Below are 18,964 nucleotides of genomic sequence, written 5' to 3'. Positions count from 1 at the left end.
CATTAGCTAAAGTGGTGCTTCAGGTTAAGAACAGTTTCAGGTTAAGAAGAGAACTCCAGAACGAATTAAATTCTTAACCTGAGATACCACTGTATATATAACTTAACAAGAACGTCCAGCAAATTAGAATAAAAAATGTTGAGGAAAGCTGCGAAACATTAATTCTGCAGTGCATGAAAGTGAATGGGGTGGTGCTAAGTTGGTTGCCTATTCCTCAAGGCCTGTATACAGTGCAGGGGCCACCTGTTTGAAGGATGATTGCTGGATTCCATTTTGAAGCTCTAAAAGATGTTGCTCTGTGCAGATACAGGACCTATATACGTGAATGCAAAAAGACCACAAAGAAGAAACATGACTTTTATTTTAGAGAAAAACATTCCAACTGCCTTGTGAAGAGTTTTCTTGGGAAAACCATCTACCAAAAAACCCAGCATATTAGGTTTATATCTGAAATGTACACACTTGCATTTTAAGAAACATCTGTTCAAATTCCAACAAACAGTATACAGCTTTGCCCTTCTATTTTGAAAATGAACAACTCATACCTATTTTCAAATAAGCATGCTTAGGATCCTGTCTTTGCAGTTCTGCTGCTGTAATGCTGCCCAACTAAAGGCCTTTTACCATGTAATTGTTTTCCCCACAAAAAAAGGAAGCCAGGACAGATCGTGATGAGTGCTCACTGGAAGGACAGATCGTGAAGCTGAGGCTCCAATACTTTGGCCACCTTGTGAGAAGAGAAGACTCCCTGGAAAAGACCCTGATGTTGGGAAAGATGGAGGGCACAAGGAGAAGGGGACGACAGAGGACGAGATGGTTGGATAGTGTTCTCGAAGCTACCAGCATGAGTTTGACTAAACTGCGGGAAGCAGTGGAAGACAGGAGTACCTGGCGTGCTCTGGTCCATGGGGTCACGAAGAGTCAGACACGACTAAAGGACTGAACAACAACAACAACAACAACAACAACAACAACAACCTTTTGAAACCTAGAACACAGTTATTCAGTACTGCATCACATGTCCAACTGATAATTGAACTTCGGAGTAAACATGGTTAGGATTGAGCTGCTTAAAAATGTTTGCTGTTCCCTTTGTAGACTATGTTGTACAAATAATGCTATTATTTATGGGTACTTGGTGCAATAAATAACTTTATATATTGCTCCAGGGAGAATTTTGCGATCCAGAATGGAAAACCTGTTCCAAAGATATTACTGCAAATACTGTATTGGGGAGCAGTGGGGAACAGCTAACAATTCTGCAGATGATTTGTGTTTCTATGTTGTTGGGTGTGTTTTTTTGAAATCATTATGAAAGGGTTGGGGACTCCTTCCCCCTTTGTCATGAAGTTAACAATACAGGAAGCACATACATGAACTTTAGGTTTAGTTGTATAAGTGGAACATTCAAATAGAATGAAAATCAATGGTTCTTTGGAATAATCTGGAAAAAATACTGGACTCAAGACTACAGTGGTATCCAGTGGTGTCCAGCCACCTCCAGAATTTGCTCCATTAATGGAAGTCTTCCAATAAAGAATTTGAAAAGGAAACAATTTCTGCTCCTTGCCTCCAGGGCTTGGGGCTGGCAGCTGACAGTTGAAATTTGAAGGCAAGACAAAGTGAACCGCCAAATCACTTCCCCCCATTCTTCTGTCTTGTGGGAACCTGGAGACAGTAATCACGAGTTGTTTGAGAAGAGGGATTTCTACTCATGGCAGCATTAGACAGGGTTTGGCTAGATTGCTTTACAGCTTGAAATGGGATCCTAGAATTGTTTGCTTTTGGAGGTGAAAGGGCAGAAACAGCAGATTTGTTGTCTTCATTCTTGCCTTCTGTCAACAATTCCTTTATTTCCTCTTCTAAAGTCAAATCTACCTTTGTTTGCGGTTTGAACACTGGAGATGGTTTTCTTCCTTTCACCTCACATGCTCCCAGTACTGATTTACAGCAAACGGGACGTCTTGCTTCTGCTTCAGATTCAACGTTACTCGCACCAACTGTTGCCCATTGATTATTACAATGATTTGCCTGCCGGTCTTCTTTTTCAGAGTTGTCCTGATCATCTTGACCCAAGAGGTGGAGAGGACTGGTATTCTTAGGGGATACTGCCCTACTAGAAAGAATTAAGCCAGTACTATCTCTCTGGTTTTCTTTCGCCTTTGCTACCCTTCTTCCCATAGTTTCTAATTGTGTTCTGATGAGGAGACCTTCCTCATTCAGCTGGAAGTTCTGCATTGCCCTCTTTCTTCGTTCCTTGTAAAAATCTGCCAGTTGTCTAAGCTCTTGTGGTAGCTCCATACAGGATATCTAATTAAAAATCACATGCATGTAGATCAGAACTGTAGTATACTTTTTATTACTGTTTCAAGAGTAGTTAAATCTACAGATGGAGCTAAAACACTGAAAGGCTCAATACATTCTACTCCAGCTGTGTTAGATCCATGCCAATGAGGGGCCTGAAAATCCCCACCCTGAAGCAACCTATTTAAATGGCTATCTGCTGCCTAACACTGGCAGGCACTTACTGATGCCTCTGTTGTGATAAATCCCTACCATCACCAATGATGTGCCTCTCAGATGACACAAACACTGCATCCTCCTAACCCCAACACTATTGGATGTGTGTATGTTCACTCTTATTTTTGCAAGTAATATTTACTCTTGCATGGTACCCACTGTGATGAAGGGAACTGGATCCCCTGACGTTGGGAAGGGAACCAGCTCAACTTTTTCAAGGCTCACTCCCCTCTGGGCAGGGTGTGTGTGTGTTGGCTCTTTGTGGTCACATTCCTCAGGTACTGTAAGTCCTTTAAATACCCATTTTCCATATGAAGAGGACTGGCAGGAGATATAAGACAATCAAACGTAATACTAAGGATCTGGTATTGGAAGAGGTGTGCCTGAGTGATAAGAGCATTGGCTTTGCATGCAAAAAGTCACATCTTCAATACCTGGCATCTCTAGGTAAGGCTAGAAAAGATTCCTGCTTGAATGCCTGGAAAACCACTGCCAGTCAGTGTAGACAACACTGAGGTTATTTGACTGGGTTTGGATTGCTCTTCCCACTGAGGCTAGGCAGGCACCAATGATGGGTGGTTTCACTAGCATCAACTAAACCAGGGGTCGGAAACCTAAGGCCCATGGACCACAAGCGGCCCATGGGGGTCGTTTAACCGGCTCATGGCCCCCCTGCCACCTGCCTGGGGACTCCTGCCACCCGCTCGGTCAGCTCCCGTGCACCGTGCTAAACCGGTGCTGAGCAGAGTGGGGACCACCTTCCACAACGCTGGCCGGCTTCCCATTGGCTGGCTCCTGCAGCCAATGGGAAGCTGTGCATACTTGCGTGCCAGAAGGAGCGTCAGAAATAGTGTTTGCGCATGCGTGCGTGCACACACTCTGGCCCACCGTGGCGTCTGTGGGACCGTGAACCAGCCCAAGCCACACAAAAATTGCCAACCCCTGAACTAAACACTCTTCACTCAGGTGTTCTCTGACTAGCGCTGGTTCCTGTTGCATTTAGTTATGATGGTGTTACAAACAATTCCAATTAATTTTTTGTGATTTATAATGTGAATTGCTTTGGAATCTCCTGGAAAATGAAAGCAGAACAGGATTCAAACAAACAAACAAGTATCAAACCTCAGTAATGCGCAGTTCTGAAATCTAAAAACAAGACTGGCAGCAATAAAGAAATTGAAAGTTATTGAAGTTTCACTTACCTCTGTGCTCCCCAGTGGATCTGCAGATCCTTCCCGAAAGGCATTTAGATATCCATCCACCAAAGTTGTTAAGTCAGACATGATTTCATCAAGTAGCAACATGCGGAGAGGGAGGAGGTATGCTGCCTCCAGAGCCAACACTTTGAGCAATGCAGGTGGAAGGGGTCGCACAAACCATATCTCAGGGTTTTCCTACATACCCCAAACATAAAATGAAAAATAATAATAATACTAACACTTCCCAAACTGGAGTTCAAAATGCAATTGCTGGTATAACTTATTGGCTTAGGCTTTCTCAGGGGTGCCCAAACTTTTTTTAAAGAGGGCCAGATTTGATGAAGTGAACATGCGTGAGGGCCAACCAGAGTTGTTCTAAAGGACCATAACCATAGCTAATAACATATATTCTGGCTACACCAGAACAGATTTTCCAGAAAAGGATGGGATTGCTCCATCCCACTTACCTCAACCACACGCTGCCTTTGTTCCATGAAAGAGATGCATCTGTAGGGCATCCCCAAGTATCGCATTAAGCAGTCTTGTAGAGAGCTGATACGGTGAGGAAGGAAGCCACCTGTTTCCACTGAGAACTGCAAGACATCAGCAACCTATGAAAGGAAGCAGAGGGATCAGTATGTCATGCCCACACTTTACTGGCTAACAGCATACTAACTCTACAGAACATCAACTGCCTAAACCCTTATATTCAAGATCGGTCACTGAGACTTTCTCCAGGAAGGTTGTTGGCGAGGTTCATCTGGCAGGAACAAGAACCCGAGCCTTTAATGTCATTGGCCCAGTCCTGTGGAATGCTCTGCCAATGAAGATTCAGCAGGGGTCTTTTGTTTCAACCTTTAAATGCCTGCAGAAAACTTTTATTTGCTGTCAGGCTTATGTAGGCAACTAAGAAAGCATCTTTCCATAATAGCTAACTGATTGCTGATTTTTTTTTTACATGTTTTTATTACATATATTATTATAAACCACTTTGATATTTCTTATGATATAGCATTATATAATTAATCAAGCAGACTTCAGATATCAAATTCAGTTTTTTTCTAGATTCTGTGAAATATTGTACACATGAAATTGAAGACAAACATCCTTGAAGTAAGATATTTCTTTATGAAGATGATGATGAAGAAGAAGAGTTTGGATTTGATATCCCACTTTATCACTACCCAAAGGAGTCTCAAAGCGGCTAACATTCTCCTTTCCCTTCCTCCCCCACAACAAACACTCTGTGAGGTGAGTGAGGCTGAGAGACTTCAAAGAAGTGTAACTAGCCCAAGGTCACCCAGCAGCTGCATGTGAAGGAGCGGGGAATCGAACCTGTGGCTCTTCTGTCCCAACCACTTATTTCTTTACCATTTCTACTCAGAAATAAGTCCTACTGAATTTAATGGGGCTTACTCCTAGGTAAGTGGGGTTAGGATTGCAGCTATACTTACTTGTTTTTGAAAAGATGACAATTTACACCATAAAACAATAAAATGTAATTAAAAACTCAGTATCATATAACAATTTGCATCTCAGAGGAGAATAAAATGGAGCGGGGGGGAGAGAAGAAGCACATATGCCAACTTTAGCTCCTTGGAGGAAAGGCGAGATAAAAAATGTAATAACAAGTAATGAAAACAAACAAGAAATACACAGCACTGAGAAGTGTGTTGAAAAACCTAGTTAGAGAACAAGTAACTAACAAGCTACCTGTGTATCAAAGACATTGGAGAGCATAACTCCATACTGGTGAGAAAGACAATCTGAAAGCCACCGGCAGTCGTGGATAACCTAAAGAAAATAAGGAAGAGGTACTGTAGTAGTTGGTGAGAGAAAAGTAATATATAAATAAATGCAATTTGATGTTGCCATGTCTACGTTATTTCACATTTTCTCTACACAGGTTATCAGATGCCCTGTGCTAGACAAATACTTACTTTCAAAATGTTCTGATCTTCCAGTATCATTTGGAGTCCATTCTTGAACACTCGAGCTCCCAGAAGGAAAACGTCAAACAAGAAAACCTTGCTCTTTGTTGCAATCTATAATAAATATACAGGAGAGCAACAAAAATTATATGTGCCTGTTTTACTTAAATATTAGCAATAAAATATTTTCATAATATGAATCTTATTGTCCTAACAGAATCACACACACACCAACAAACACACACACCTGAGACAAAAGAGAAAACAAATAGAAGACATATGATCTGCTCTGAGTGAAGGCAAGAACATAACTAGCGCTTCAAGGGAAGAAAGCCAAAATACTTCCTTCCAGAATGCATTCCTGCCTTCAAGCAGTAGGGGAAGCAAATCTACTTAGAGGGTTTGTTCTTCTGAACCACTTAGAACAGGGGTCAGCAAACTTTTTCAGCAGGGGGCTGGTCCACTGTCCCTCAGACCTTGTGGGGGGCCAGACTATATTCTGAAAAAAATTAATGAACCAATTCCTATGCCCCACAAATAACCCAGAGATGCATTTTAAATAAAAGGGCACATTCCACTCATGTAAAAACACGCTGATTCCTGAACTGTCGCAGGCCGGATTTAGAAGGTGATTGGGCCGGATCCGGCCCCCGAGCCTTAGTTTGCCTACCCATGGCTTAGAAGGTCCCAAAGGACTCTCTAGATGGCCCCAGAAATATATTTGTGTATGTTAACAAAGGGCTACATAACAACACAATAAAGAAAAAGGGGAGTTATACTGAAGACCCCAGATATAGCATATTCTTTGTTCCTCTTAGGTATCTCTTGGTTATAAGAAGACCACTGATTAAGAAACACAAAATCAAAAGTTTCAGCCCAAAGGTTCCAAATAGCAATGTTAAGTGCTTATAAAATATTCCTTCTTACCTGCAACCAAGAGAGTTTTCCATGGCGACACAAATTGACACCCTCTGCTGCTACACTACAAACATTCTGCTTTTTGATGTGTACCATCTAGTGAAAAGGGGAGAAACTACTAGGTAAAGGAGAGTGAAGAAGACAGGTCAGAAAACATGATGCCTCATTTGTGACAAACATAAAATTCACACCCACCATACATCGGAGGTAGTGAGAAACAAGGGATAATCAGCAAAGTGTAAAGATAAAAATAACCCAGGGTTTCCATTCCTTGAGCATTACTAGCGTTTATTCAGACAGTGCCATTAAATACAAAGTTTTAGGTGTAAGACATTCTACAGCCTAACAAAAGTTCCCCACCTAGATGGTGTTTACTATGTTATTTTCTCATGTAACAATATACTCTTTGTACTGTGGTTAGCCCCAAGGTGGTATGTTAAGATGCTGTTCTTTCATCTATGGGAAAATTATACAATTAAAATAATCCACTAAAAATTATTAAACTCAATTTAGAATTGGTAATAAAATTTTAGATTTTTGACACCACACACACACACACACACACACACTCCTGCAAGAGCCGTCAACAACAAGCCTGAACAAGTGATTAACAGTTGTACTTTTGATTTATGGCCAGATTTTCCAACAGTTTATACTCATGTATTCAAGCACCTCACATTCTAAGTGCCAACCAACATGGTCATTCAAGGCATATATCAGAACACTGTAGCCATACCATTGACCAGGACAAGTTACAGGAAGCCTGTTGCAATAATTTCAATGGCTACTGGTGAAATTTCCAGGCATTAATTCAGTGTTGGTTATAACATACAAAGTCCAACACAACTTTGGGTCTGATTATCAGAAATACTGCATTCCATCATATGAGCCTGCCTGTGTTTCAAGATTCTCAGGAGAGGCTCCCTGTTTTCCTCTCAACATCTGAGGCATGTAGGAGATCAAGATAGGAGAGAAATTCTGGAACTCCTTGTCAGAGAAGAATCTCTGAGCCCCTTCTTGGATTACCTTCTTCTGGCCAGACAGGCAAAGATGCTTTTATCCAAGCACAATCTGACTTTCTCATAGAATCAGAGTTGGAAGTGACCTTGAGAATCATCTAGTCCAACCCCCTGAAATGCAGGAATATGCAGCTGTCCCTTATGGGGAGTGTTATGTACTGAGTTGAATAGGATCCAAACTGCAGCAGTCTGATTGGTCCTAGAACAATAGGATCCAAAAGGCAGCAGTCTGATTGGTCCTAGAACAATAGGATTCAGAATGCAGCAGTCTGATTGGTCCTAGAACAATGCAGCAGTCTGATTGGTTGGCAGGAACCACCCAATCATGCTCCAGATAGAAGTGAATCCACAACTTGATTGGCTTACAGTAGAATTCCGGAATTAGCCAATCATGTGCAGCCCATTGTGTAAATAATGTATATAAAGCAGATACTTTGAGGGGACATTCATTCATTCATTCCTCCTCACCACTATGAGCTGAATAAAGAGCATGAAATCACTTTGCGACTCTGAGTATATTTCAGGGAGCAAACCTGCAACCTTGGCATGATCAGCACCGTGTTCTAACAAACTGAGCTAATCACTGTAAATATTGCAATTTGTTCAACTGGTTGTGTTCTTATTGATTTATGTTTTACATACCTCTTTTCTGATTTGATTATTATTTTGGATTTTACTGTTGCTCACTGCTGTATCATTTAGTGGAAAAATTGGAAACAAATTTAACAAATGATGAAATCTAAACATTCAGATTTATATTAGATTTATACCACTTGGTGATTGGTCAGAGTTTTCAATGAACCTTGGGGAAAGTTGTGTGGTGCTAGGTATTCCATTATAAATCTTTGGCCAAACTACAATTTCCCAGAACAGCAACAGACGGCAATCCCCCTAACCCCTAAAACAAAACAAACACCCTTAAGTAAAAGTAACAATATTATACTCACTGCAGAACCAAATTGCTTCTGAAATTGATCAACAACAACATATTCTATGTCCTCCCCTTTGTCTTGATCTGCAGTTAAAAAGATACCATACTAAACATTTTCTCTTGCCTATGCCCACGGTATATGTTCGTAAAATATGTATTCAAAAATACACTATGCTTTCTCCTTTACAAAAAAGGTAAGCTGTGATGAGACATGAAACAATACTTAGAAAACAGATAAAATAAATTGATTAACTCAGCAACCCTTTCTTCAAAACATTTGGTTAGAATGCTTGTTAACAGCAAGTTACACATAAATCTCTTAAAAAGCAGGTTGTTTCTGGATCCTCTTTTGTCAAGACACAACTGTAATTAAAAGGCCTTTTTTTCTTACTGCTCCATGACATGAATAGAATGATATAAAGTGATACAATTTCCAAATTAAGCATTTGAAGGCTAGGAAATAAAAGCTAAGGCTTTCTGTATTACAGCGACCATATTATTTTACATTCCATATAATTTCCAGTTGAATCTAGAGTCCTAGGAATTCTCTTCCCCCCAAGCAATTACAGCACTAACCACAAATACTCCATTTTGCCCATTATCTTATCCACAGCTGTAAATAAACTACTGAACTGGATTTCTGGGCTGAACTGCTTGCTGAACACACTCAAGGGCTGATTAACCATGGCTTAGGCTATGTTAATGGTTGAAAAAGTGCCTGGGCAAGCAGACAGGAGATGGGTAGAGGTATGCCTGGAAGAGGGCATTTTCTGTTGTTATAGTTGAAAATTGTTTTTACTGCTGTAATCTGCCCTGGGACCTTACAGTGAAGTGTGGGAAGAATATAAATAAACAAATAGAGCCCCAAGTTGATGGCATAAAAATTAAGGGATATATGACTTGCTGCTGGACTGAATTTCTGGTAGCTACCTGAAAAGTTGTACCTGAAGTTACCCAGGTTGAGCTGATGAGTGTCCTGAGAAAGTGAATCAGGATTCTGTGTGTTCTGGTTCCGTGGTTCTTCTTTGTCCACTGGAGACGCTTGGGTAGATGGAGCTTCCCTGTGCAACACATCATTAAGGGTGCCCTGATCAATTGTCTTGATCAGCTATGGTAAAATTGTGGACAGAATACATCTTACATTTTAAATAATGTAAACATAAAAACTCTTGGCATTTTATTCTACACGCAGCAAGGACTTCCTAGGCAAACATTCACATCTTGCAAAAGAACTGGCAATTGTTAAAGCTCTTGGTTAATTTAAATTGATTTAGGCAATGGGGCTTCAGCATGGGCAAAGCCAGGATTTGTGTTAGTGGGTGGCAATGCACCCACCTGTCACCATCCTCTGTCTGGCTCTGTCTAGCAAATTTGGAATGAAATGTCTCAACAACAGTCGTTTTAAATTACTTTGTTTTGAAAATTCTACTTTTAGTTAATAATTGTTATTTATGTACTTGAGGGGGGGGGGCGGGCAACTGCCTACACCCAAGGGCTTCAGGTCAGGAGGTTATTCTGGGTTACCCTAGAAGTAAGGAAGGGAAGTTCATCAGCAGAAAAATAGTAGAATCCAAGCAAGCAAAATTAGAGATAAGATCTCAATCCTAACTGGAATTGCTTGCTTGTAGTGGTTTCCAGAAGTAACGTTTGTTTACCTCTGAATGGAGATTCCCTGAAATTTAGCTCAAGTTTTTTTCAAATTACATGACACAGGACCATGCAACTCCTCACCATGCTCCCAACACAAAATATTATTTCAGTGGTGGAGGAAGGGTAATAATGAGAAGCTGGACTCAGAAACAGAGGTTATTTTAAATTAAGAACTACAGAGGCAATGTGCAAAGTTCACTGGCTATCCAGTAAAAGGTTATGGGACAATAGATTACAGCCATCTTGCAAGTAGTAGGCTTCTGGACTGCTTTAGTTTGCTGAATCAGTATACATATAAGGTTTTCCACCTAACTTATCCTAATATCCAAGTTCACCTCTTCGGGTGAGTGCCATTAAAGCCATGTCATCGGCGTATAGCAATATATTCAAACGTTTACCTTCAATGGCTGGAGCCGATGACTTGTACTTTGCCATGTACTGAACAATGTCGTTTATATAAAAGTTAAAAAGAAATGGGGCTAGCAGGCATCCCTGTTTGACCCCTTTCCCCAATGGCAATGGGTCCGTAAGAGTTCCCAATGGCCCAGTTCTGATTTTGACTGTAGTATCTGTGTGTAACTCTCTGAGAATTTTTAAAAGTCGTCTATCAATATCCGTTTCATATAATTTTTTTCCATAGTCTATCTCTACAGATTGAGTCAAAGGCAGATGTCAAAGAGTCTGCTCTTATACGCTTTTGCATATTTAGCTACCAGGGTCTGTAGTGCCATACAGTGACCTATCGTATTGTGGCCCTTTCTAAATCCTGCCTGTTCCTGGTTGAACAGGTTAGAGTGGTCCGCCCAGTCTACCAACTTGTTTAATAAGTACTGAGTATACAGTTTGTATGCGATGTCCAGAAGGCTTACAGGGCGGTAGTTTGCTGGATCTTGAATATCTCCCTTCTTGCAGATAGGGGCTACCACACTTAGTTTCCAGTTTGCTGGGATTTTACATGTGTTGTTTATTGCCAGTGATCCTTGATGATAAAACTCTTCATACGTACCTGGTAGGAGTTGTCTTTCCTTCTGCAGCATGTTGTTCCGAGTCATCAATTAATTCCACTGAAACATGAATATACAGCTCCAATTACAGATTTTGCCTTCAATGAGGAACTACACAATACCTAGAAAGTTGAAGATAGGCCAAAAACTCTACTGGCAAATGAAGAATGCAATCATGACTCCCAAGAAGAAAGGAAGCTACCAAGATTGGAATGTGCTGGAAAAGAGGCACTCATTCTACAGAACAATATACATAGCATGACTCTTAAGAGGGTTAAATTAAATGCAAACATGTCATGGAAATAGGATAGAAGTTACACTGGCCTATTCTACAGAATCTCTCCAAAAACCACTTTGGCTCTATTGAGAAAAGCAGCTAGTATTACACTACTATTATGCTCTCCACAACAGGCTGCCTATTCAGGATCTGAAAACAAGGTCCTTGAGAAGGTAGAATGGGAAGTGCACAAGGATTTGAGAATGAAACAGGGAAGGGGCTGGGGGAGAGAAAGGAAACAGGGCTCACTGAATTGAGAAAGGCTGCAGAATATGCAGCCCCTAAGACTCTGCTGGGCAGCCCATTCATTTAATACAACCCTACATATGTTTTCCTCCTATACTCCAAATTTGGTTTTAATCTTACCAATGAAGGGCAAATTTGAAAATTACAGGTAGGTAGCTGTGTTGGTCTGCCATAGTTGAAACAAAATAAAAAAATTCCTTCCAGTAGCACCTTAGAGACCAACTAAGTTTGTTATTGGTATGAGCTTTCGTGTGCATGCACACAAAAGCTCATACCAATAACAAACTTAGTTGGTCTCCAAGGTGCTACTGGAAAGCTTGAAAATGTAATGAAGGCTTTCTAGTATGTCCCTAAATGACAATTGCAACTTCCATGCATACATTTTAGATTTTGGTAGAATTAGCAATAGTTAGAATTAATGGTTTGACTAAACTGTGCCAAACATGGGAATTCCTAGACTTGGCCTATGCTAAGAGGGCAGAATCATTCCCATGACAAAAGGCGAGACATTCAGCAGCAGACAAGGGCGGGAAAGGTTGCAAGGGTAACGGGTGTGTGATGCCTCCACAGAAATAAAAGTGTCCTTTTAAAACAGAGGATTTGAGGTAAGGCTTAAAAGGTGTACATTTCAAAGAGAGCAGGGCAAAAGCTTCTGAGAATGTCTGTTCTACAGGTTTACAATATGACCTTCAAATGCTTTCATATCAACCCTTCCTCCATTTAGTTTCCAGAGCTTTTACTAAATGCTGTTTTTGAGCTTTGCCTGTAATAATTCTATCAATATCTGTGTAGGGTAAGTCATTATTATTATACCATATTGCAAACAGAAGACTTACTACCGTATTTTTTGCTCCATAAGACTCACTTTTTCCCTCCTAAAAAGTAAGGGGAAATGTGTGTGCGTCTTATGGAGAGAATGCAGGCTGCGCAGCTATCCCAGAAGCCAGAACAGCAAGAGGGATTGCTGCTTTCACTGCGCAGCGATCCCTCTTGCTGTTCTGGCTTCTGAGATTCAGAATATTTTTTTTCTTGTTTTCCTCCTTCAAAAACTAGGTGCGTCTTGTGGTCTGGTGCGTCTTATAGAGAGAAAAATACGGTATATAATCCAGTTTACTCAAAAGTAAATCCCATTCTGTTCAAGGGGGCTTACTCCAAGGAGAGAGGTTTGCAGCCTAAGATTGAGAGCAGTTTGGAACAGGCAAGCTCTGAGCAAGCTGTTTCCTAATTTACAACTTAATACCTTAGCACCAACCAATTCATTGCTACAGAGGAGCGTCTGTTGGAACCAACAAGGAAGAGTTTTTCCACTTGCTTTCCCCACTCTGCCTGCAGGGGGTATTGTTTTTGCTGCTGTTTGGACGCTTTGTATTTTATTGTTTCAGTGTTTATTAACATGATATGTTTGTTTGCCCTGTTAATAGTACTGTGACTTTTTGTTTAAACTGTGTTGTGTTTTGTAAGTGTTAATGCATTATCTTGAAATGTTGTTATATTTTATTCTGTACGTTATGAGCTGCTGTTCTACCATAGCAAAGAGACATACAAATATACTGATGGTGATGATTCTAATTATAGTGATCGCAAACATGAAATATCCATTATTTAATGCTTAAATCATCCCACTATCTACTGTACTGCCATCAAAGCTTCAGATCATATGTGAGCATGTATTGGCTTTAAGGATATGCAAAGACAATATTGATGTACACTTGACTTCTAGCTTTTCATGGAACATGCATTTTTGTAAAATGTTGGAATTAACTTGTGTAATGTGTTGAAATGTGACCAACAGATCTTTATTACAGCTTTTCCAGAGCATTTTATGAATCCTGTGGTATTACTCACTGTAATAAAATTGCACATATATTTGTCAGTTTCACTGAACTGGATGTAGGCACATGGGCATAGTCAAGGGGGAGGAGATCAAGTAAAACAATAGAAATACTTAACTAACTGACCAATCACATTGATTTTGCCCTTCCCACAAAAGTCCTGCCCCTCCCCCCCAACAAAAATCCTGGCTATGCTCATGCCTAGGCATCCTTAAGTAGGGAACCTCATTTGAAAAGGGGTGGGACGAAAAGAACTCTCAGATGGCATTAAACCCAACAAAGAATTTCTGAGTATAACTAAATATATATATTCTCACCATTGACAATTTCATGGCCAAAGAACATCTTTACTCCTGGTACAGATCTGCCACTTTCCAAGTTCTTAACTGAAGTAAACAAAATACAGCAAGGTAAGTGTCATGCCCTTTAGCCATAGCAAAAAGGATTTAGGAAAGTTTTTAATATTTGATATTTTATTCTGTTTTTAATCTTTTGGGAGCCACCCAGAGTGGCTGGGGAAACCCAGTCGGATGGGCAGAGTATAAATAATAAATTATTATTATTATTATTAAGAATCAAGATATAAAACATCACTGGTGAACATAGCAGAGTGGAATTCTGTGAAAAATATCCAACCGTCAAGCTTTCTTGTAACCTTTGAACACTTTGCTCACTGTATAGTTTGCTTCTTCATAATTAAGTGGGCACCATACTTTTAGTATAGCTAATGTACAGTACATTGAGGATTTTTTAAATTGTGTGCATCAATCCTATTTTCTTAAGGTGCTTTGTAGCACTATACGGAGCTAATCTGTTTTATGATATTTCTTTACTGTCCTGTTTAAAATGGTGCAGTACAGCCAAGTACTGTATGTATATTTATATTATTTTAAGCCTGCCCTTCATTCCAAAGGATCTCAGAGAAGAGTATGAATTAAAACGTATTCCACATAAATCATAATAAAATAAAGACACATTAAAAACAACAGGAGGAACTAAACCAAGGGTCTCCTGGTTCCCTCACTAAGTTACAGGGAACTAGGCAGGGCGCCTGCCCTGTGGAATGCCCTCCTGTCAGATGTCAAGGAAATAAACAACTATCTGACTTTTAGAAGACATCTGAAGGCAGCCCTGTGTAGGGAAGTTTTTAAATGTTTCGTGTTTTATTGTGTTTTTAAAACTTAGTTGGGAGCCACCCAGAATGGCTGGGGCAACCCAGTCAGACGGGCAGCATATAAATAATAAAATTATTATCATCAATCAAATCAGTGTGGCCTAACACCCTATGTAGGTGTTTGCAGCTTCAGGGCTTCAGATTGCAACCTATACACCAAATGAGCCAGAGTAGTCATACTTATTTCAATAGACAAGAATGTGATTAAGTGATTCTTCCAGAGCAACCTACATTTTTGTCAGGACAAGGCCTTCGTTGGAAGCTGTTCTCAGACTGTTTTCACTGCCTAAGGTTTGTGGGTGACCAACAGAAAACAGCCTTTTCTGTGGTGCCTCCTAAATTATGGAACTCCCTCCTAAATAATGTTTGGCAAGCATCTTATTATCTTTTAGGCACCTGGCAAGGCCTATCCTATTTTAATGGCATTTAGTTTAGTTATGATTTTGGTTCTTTCTGTCCTGTTCAACTTACTCTTCTTGGCTAATCTATATTTTTGTTTTATTTGCTTTTTGTTTTCATTTCTTTTTCCTTTTTACTAGTGTTAGCTGCTTTGTAAGTTCAGGAATGAGGCAGGACAGAAATCTAGACAATAAAAAGTTGTTTGTTCCTTGAAAAAGTGAAGATGAGGTATCCAGACTGCTATGTGAAGAATCAAATTCTTAGAATATTTATCCTTTTTAGCATAATAAAATGCTAGAAACCACCTGGGTTTTTTTACAATCAGGTGGTATATAGATTTTGTTAAACAAACAAATGAATAAATTCATGCCAAAAAACATAATGTTCTGCTGTAACCGGTACAGAAAATGCTGCAGATGTCTGCACATGTAACTGTGAGAGATGATTCTACCCTATCAGTTGCTTAAGGTATTGCTTTGGAATTCATCAAAGGATGCCAGCTATTGAGAAATTTATACAGCACAGCTGAGATTAGCCTTTGTTGACTGTATAAAATATGGATATATTTAATGCCTTATATGCCAACACTGTTGAAATTCTCTTGCATGTGATAAAAGTTGAACAAACACCTGCATTTCATCCAAGTAAATAAATCTTAAAAGCATTTGAATTCCAGTGTTCTTCCAATTACGGTAATTTAGTAGGGCAACTTTAAAAAGCTTAACTTGCAGACAGCTGCTGAGGAATTTTCAGTACAGTAAATGAAATCTTGTTATTATATTGTATATTTAGCATTAAGTAAACAACTCTGGAAATCTAATCAATCTCCTTGAGATGCCCCATAATAGATCCATGTGCCGTGCTAGAAGCAGGTTTTGAGAAAAGTGGGTAGCTACTGCCAAAAGCATTTCAGTGATAATGGGTATAGGTAAAGGACCCCTAGACAGTTAAGTCCATTCAAAGGCAACTATGGGGTGCAGCACTCATCTCACTTTCAGGCCGAGGGAGCCGGCCTTTGTACACAGACAGCTTTCCAGGTCATGTGGCCAGCATGACTAAACTGCTTCTGGCGCAATGGAACACCGTGACGGAAACCAGAGCACATGGAAACGCCGTTTACCTTCCCACTGCAGCGGTACCTATTTATCTATTTGCACTGGTGTGCTTTCAAGCTGCTAGATTGGCAGGAACTGGGACAGAGCAATGGGAACTCACTCAATCGCGGGGATTCGAACCACCAACCTTGTGATTGGCCCAAGACGCTCAGTGGTTTAGACAGCACCACCCGCGTCCAGCGAAGACAACGAAATTATTTGCAGTTATGGAATGTTGCTAACATCTTTATGTGCCCCCTTGCCCAGATTGTCCGGAGGTTAGGGCTGGGTTGTCATCAATATGCGGATGACACACAGCTTTATCTGTTGATGGACGGCTGCCCTGACTCGGCCACACTGACCAGATGCTTGGAAGCTGTGGCTGGATGGCTGCGTGGGAGCTGGTTGAAGTTAAATCCTTCAAAGACAGAGGTCCTCTGGCTGGGTCGGGACGCAATGGGGTTGGGGGGGCCAACTCCCATCTCTTGTGGGGGCTCAATTAGCGCCAGCGCCTTCTGTCAAGAGCTTGGGTGTAACCTTCGATGCCTCCCTTTCCATGGAGGCGCAGGTTGCAGCCACAGCAAAGGTAGCATTTTTCCATCTTTGCCATATCAAGCAGTTGGTCCCTTACCTTTCTCGCCCTGATCTGGCTACAGTGATCCATGCGACGGTCACCTCCAGGCTTGATTATCGTAACTCGCTCTACGCAGGGCTGCCCTTAAAGCTGATCCAGAAACTCCAGCGGGTGCAGAATGCCGTGGCGAGGCTCCTTAAGGGGTCCTTGCCACGGGATCACATTCATCCAGTGCTTTACCAGCTGCACTGGCTCCCGGTGGAGTACAGGGTCAAGTTTAAGGTGCTGGTTTTGAACTTTAAAGCCCTATGCAGCCTAGGACCCACGTACCTACGGGACCGCCTCTCCTGGTATCCCTGCGGAGGACCTTAATGTCCACAAATAACAACACTTTGGAGGTCCCAAGCCGCAAGGTGGTTAGATTTGTCTCAACTAGGGCCAGGGCCTTTTTAGTACTGGCCCTGACTTGGTGGAACGCTCTGTCATAAGAGACTAGGGCCCTGTGGGATTTGACATCTTTCCGCAGGGCCTGCAAGACAGAGCTGTTCCGCCTGGTCTTTGGTTTGGACTCAGTCTGACCCTTATGTTTCCCTCCCCTTATGGTTTTGATTTATGGGCTACTATTAAAATGAGGCTGCATTTTAAATTGTATTTTCACCCGTATTTTAATAAACTGGTTTTTGTTTGGTTTTTTTTTTTTGCCTCCCCCCATTATGTTTTATTGCAATTTTATTGGTGTTAGCTGCCCTGAGCCCGGCTCTGGCTGGGGAGGGCGGGGTATAAATAAAAAATTGTTATTATTATTATTATTATTATTATTATTATTATTAATCTCCTGCTAAAAATATTTTTTGCTGATTGGTGCAACTAGAGTACTAGAAAGGCACCATGATTATACTCAGGTTGTAAAATCAGGAATGCTTTTGACAGAGAAGTTTCCAATGTCTTCTATAACTGATCTCTGTGTTAGCCTGTTGCAGAAAAACAACACAGCTTTGTATCTGACATTTCCAGATGGGTGTTGATTTAGGAAGCTAAATCCCCTAAACCATGGTGCTTGGGTACCAGCAACTAAGAATACAACCTACCTCCTGCTCATCCAGGATCAAATATTTGCAGTAATAGGAAATGACAGCAAATACCACTGAAGGCAGAAGAGAGGAATGCTGTTCTGCTACTCCGTCTGCCAGGAATACACCTCAAGCACTGAGTAATCCAATACCTTCCCTGGTTCTAGAGATTCTTGGAATTTGGGCTATTTATTAAATTAGGCAGTGATCCCATGCACCCTTATTTGGCCATATGTCAAATTACCTCAATGGGGCTTACCTTTGAGTAAATTTTAAAAGGATTATGCTGCATTTTACATGCTCATATAGGGTAACTGTGGGACGTGGGTGGAGCTGTGATCTAAACCACTGAGCATCTTGGGCTTGCCAATTGGAAGGTTGGAGGTTTGAATCTGCTCGTGTCCCAGCTTCTGCCAACCTAGCAGTTTGAAAGCACATCTGGCACTCATCAGTGTTCCATTGTGCCAGAAGCGATTTAGTCCTGCTGGCCACATGACCCGGAAAGCTGACTGTGGACAAATGCTGGCTCCCCCAGCCTGAAGCGAGATGAGCGCCGCAATCCCATAGTCGCCTTTGACTTGACTTAACAGTCCAGGGTCTTTTACCTTTTTATAGGGAACTACTATCAGTGAAATACTACCAATATACTTGTTCTTTTATTTGGATTTTTCCATATGCATGTAACATCAAACATCCACATACCTTAAATAACCATCACCTAGATAACCTAAGGAAGAACAGCAAGAGCTGTATGGCCTAGTATTTCATGCAGTCCTGGAACACAGGAGCAATTCTATTTAGCACCCCTTGTAACCCTTTTGCTTTTAACATTTCAAATTGTGTAGGTAAGCATTCCAAGGATATTCAATGCAGAAATTTATTTTGACTATTACACCCAAATACTAACATCAACAGATGGCTGTATTGAAAAGGGATGACCAACTGGTGACCTGCGGGCCAGATCTAAAATTTGGAAACGTTGGGGTGAAGAGTGGAGAGATGCCCATAGTCTGACCGATGCTAAAGATTTTTGTAAATTTTGAGTATAATAACTCATTGTGTGACAGCTATTCAGAGGCTTTATAATGAATTATTTGAAAACCATTAGAGAGACCAACATACACTT

General features: G+C 40.8%; 1 protein-coding gene and 1 long non-coding RNA gene across 9 annotated transcripts in view; one reads left to right on the top strand and one right to left on the bottom strand.

The window, feature by feature from the left end:
• The window catches only part of LOC310766305, an 818,379-nt gene that overhangs the window by 11,373 nt on the left and 788,042 nt on the right, over nucleotides 1-18,964 (top strand). Inside the window, exon 3 of the long non-coding RNA XR_014550041.1 lies at nucleotides 653-3,992. This is a non-coding gene — a long non-coding RNA (uncharacterized lncRNA). The remainder of the gene's footprint in view (nucleotides 1-652; nucleotides 3,993-18,964) is intronic.
• EXD1 (exonuclease 3'-5' domain containing 1) overlaps nucleotides 344-18,964 on the bottom strand; it is a 29,979-nt gene continuing 11,358 nt past the window's right edge. For all 8 annotated transcript variants that reach the window (XM_083615051.1, XM_083615053.1, XM_083615052.1 and 5 more), the window contains 10 exons: nucleotides 13,845-13,913; nucleotides 11,175-11,232; nucleotides 9,449-9,579; nucleotides 8,535-8,602; nucleotides 6,578-6,664; nucleotides 5,660-5,764; nucleotides 5,433-5,513; nucleotides 4,187-4,330; nucleotides 3,723-3,914; nucleotides 344-2,310 (listed from right to left, as the gene is read on the bottom strand). In XM_083615051.1, coding sequence (XP_083471177.1) covers nucleotides 1,636-2,310; nucleotides 3,723-3,914; nucleotides 4,187-4,330; nucleotides 5,433-5,513; nucleotides 5,660-5,764; nucleotides 6,578-6,664; nucleotides 8,535-8,602; nucleotides 9,449-9,579; nucleotides 11,175-11,232; nucleotides 13,845-13,913 — 1,610 coding nt within the window. In that variant the 3' untranslated portion in view covers nucleotides 344-1,635. The remainder of the gene's footprint in view (nucleotides 2,311-3,722; nucleotides 3,915-4,186; nucleotides 4,331-5,432; nucleotides 5,514-5,659; nucleotides 5,765-6,577; nucleotides 6,665-8,534; nucleotides 8,603-9,448; nucleotides 9,580-11,174; nucleotides 11,233-13,844; nucleotides 13,914-18,964) is intronic.

The sequence above is a fragment of the Podarcis filfolensis genome (assembly GCF_964270895.1).
Source record: "Podarcis filfolensis genome assembly, chromosome: 1".
Lineage (NCBI taxonomy): Eukaryota > Metazoa > Chordata > Lepidosauria > Squamata > Lacertidae > Podarcis > Podarcis filfolensis.
This window is presented reverse-complemented; position numbering and strand designations above follow the sequence as displayed.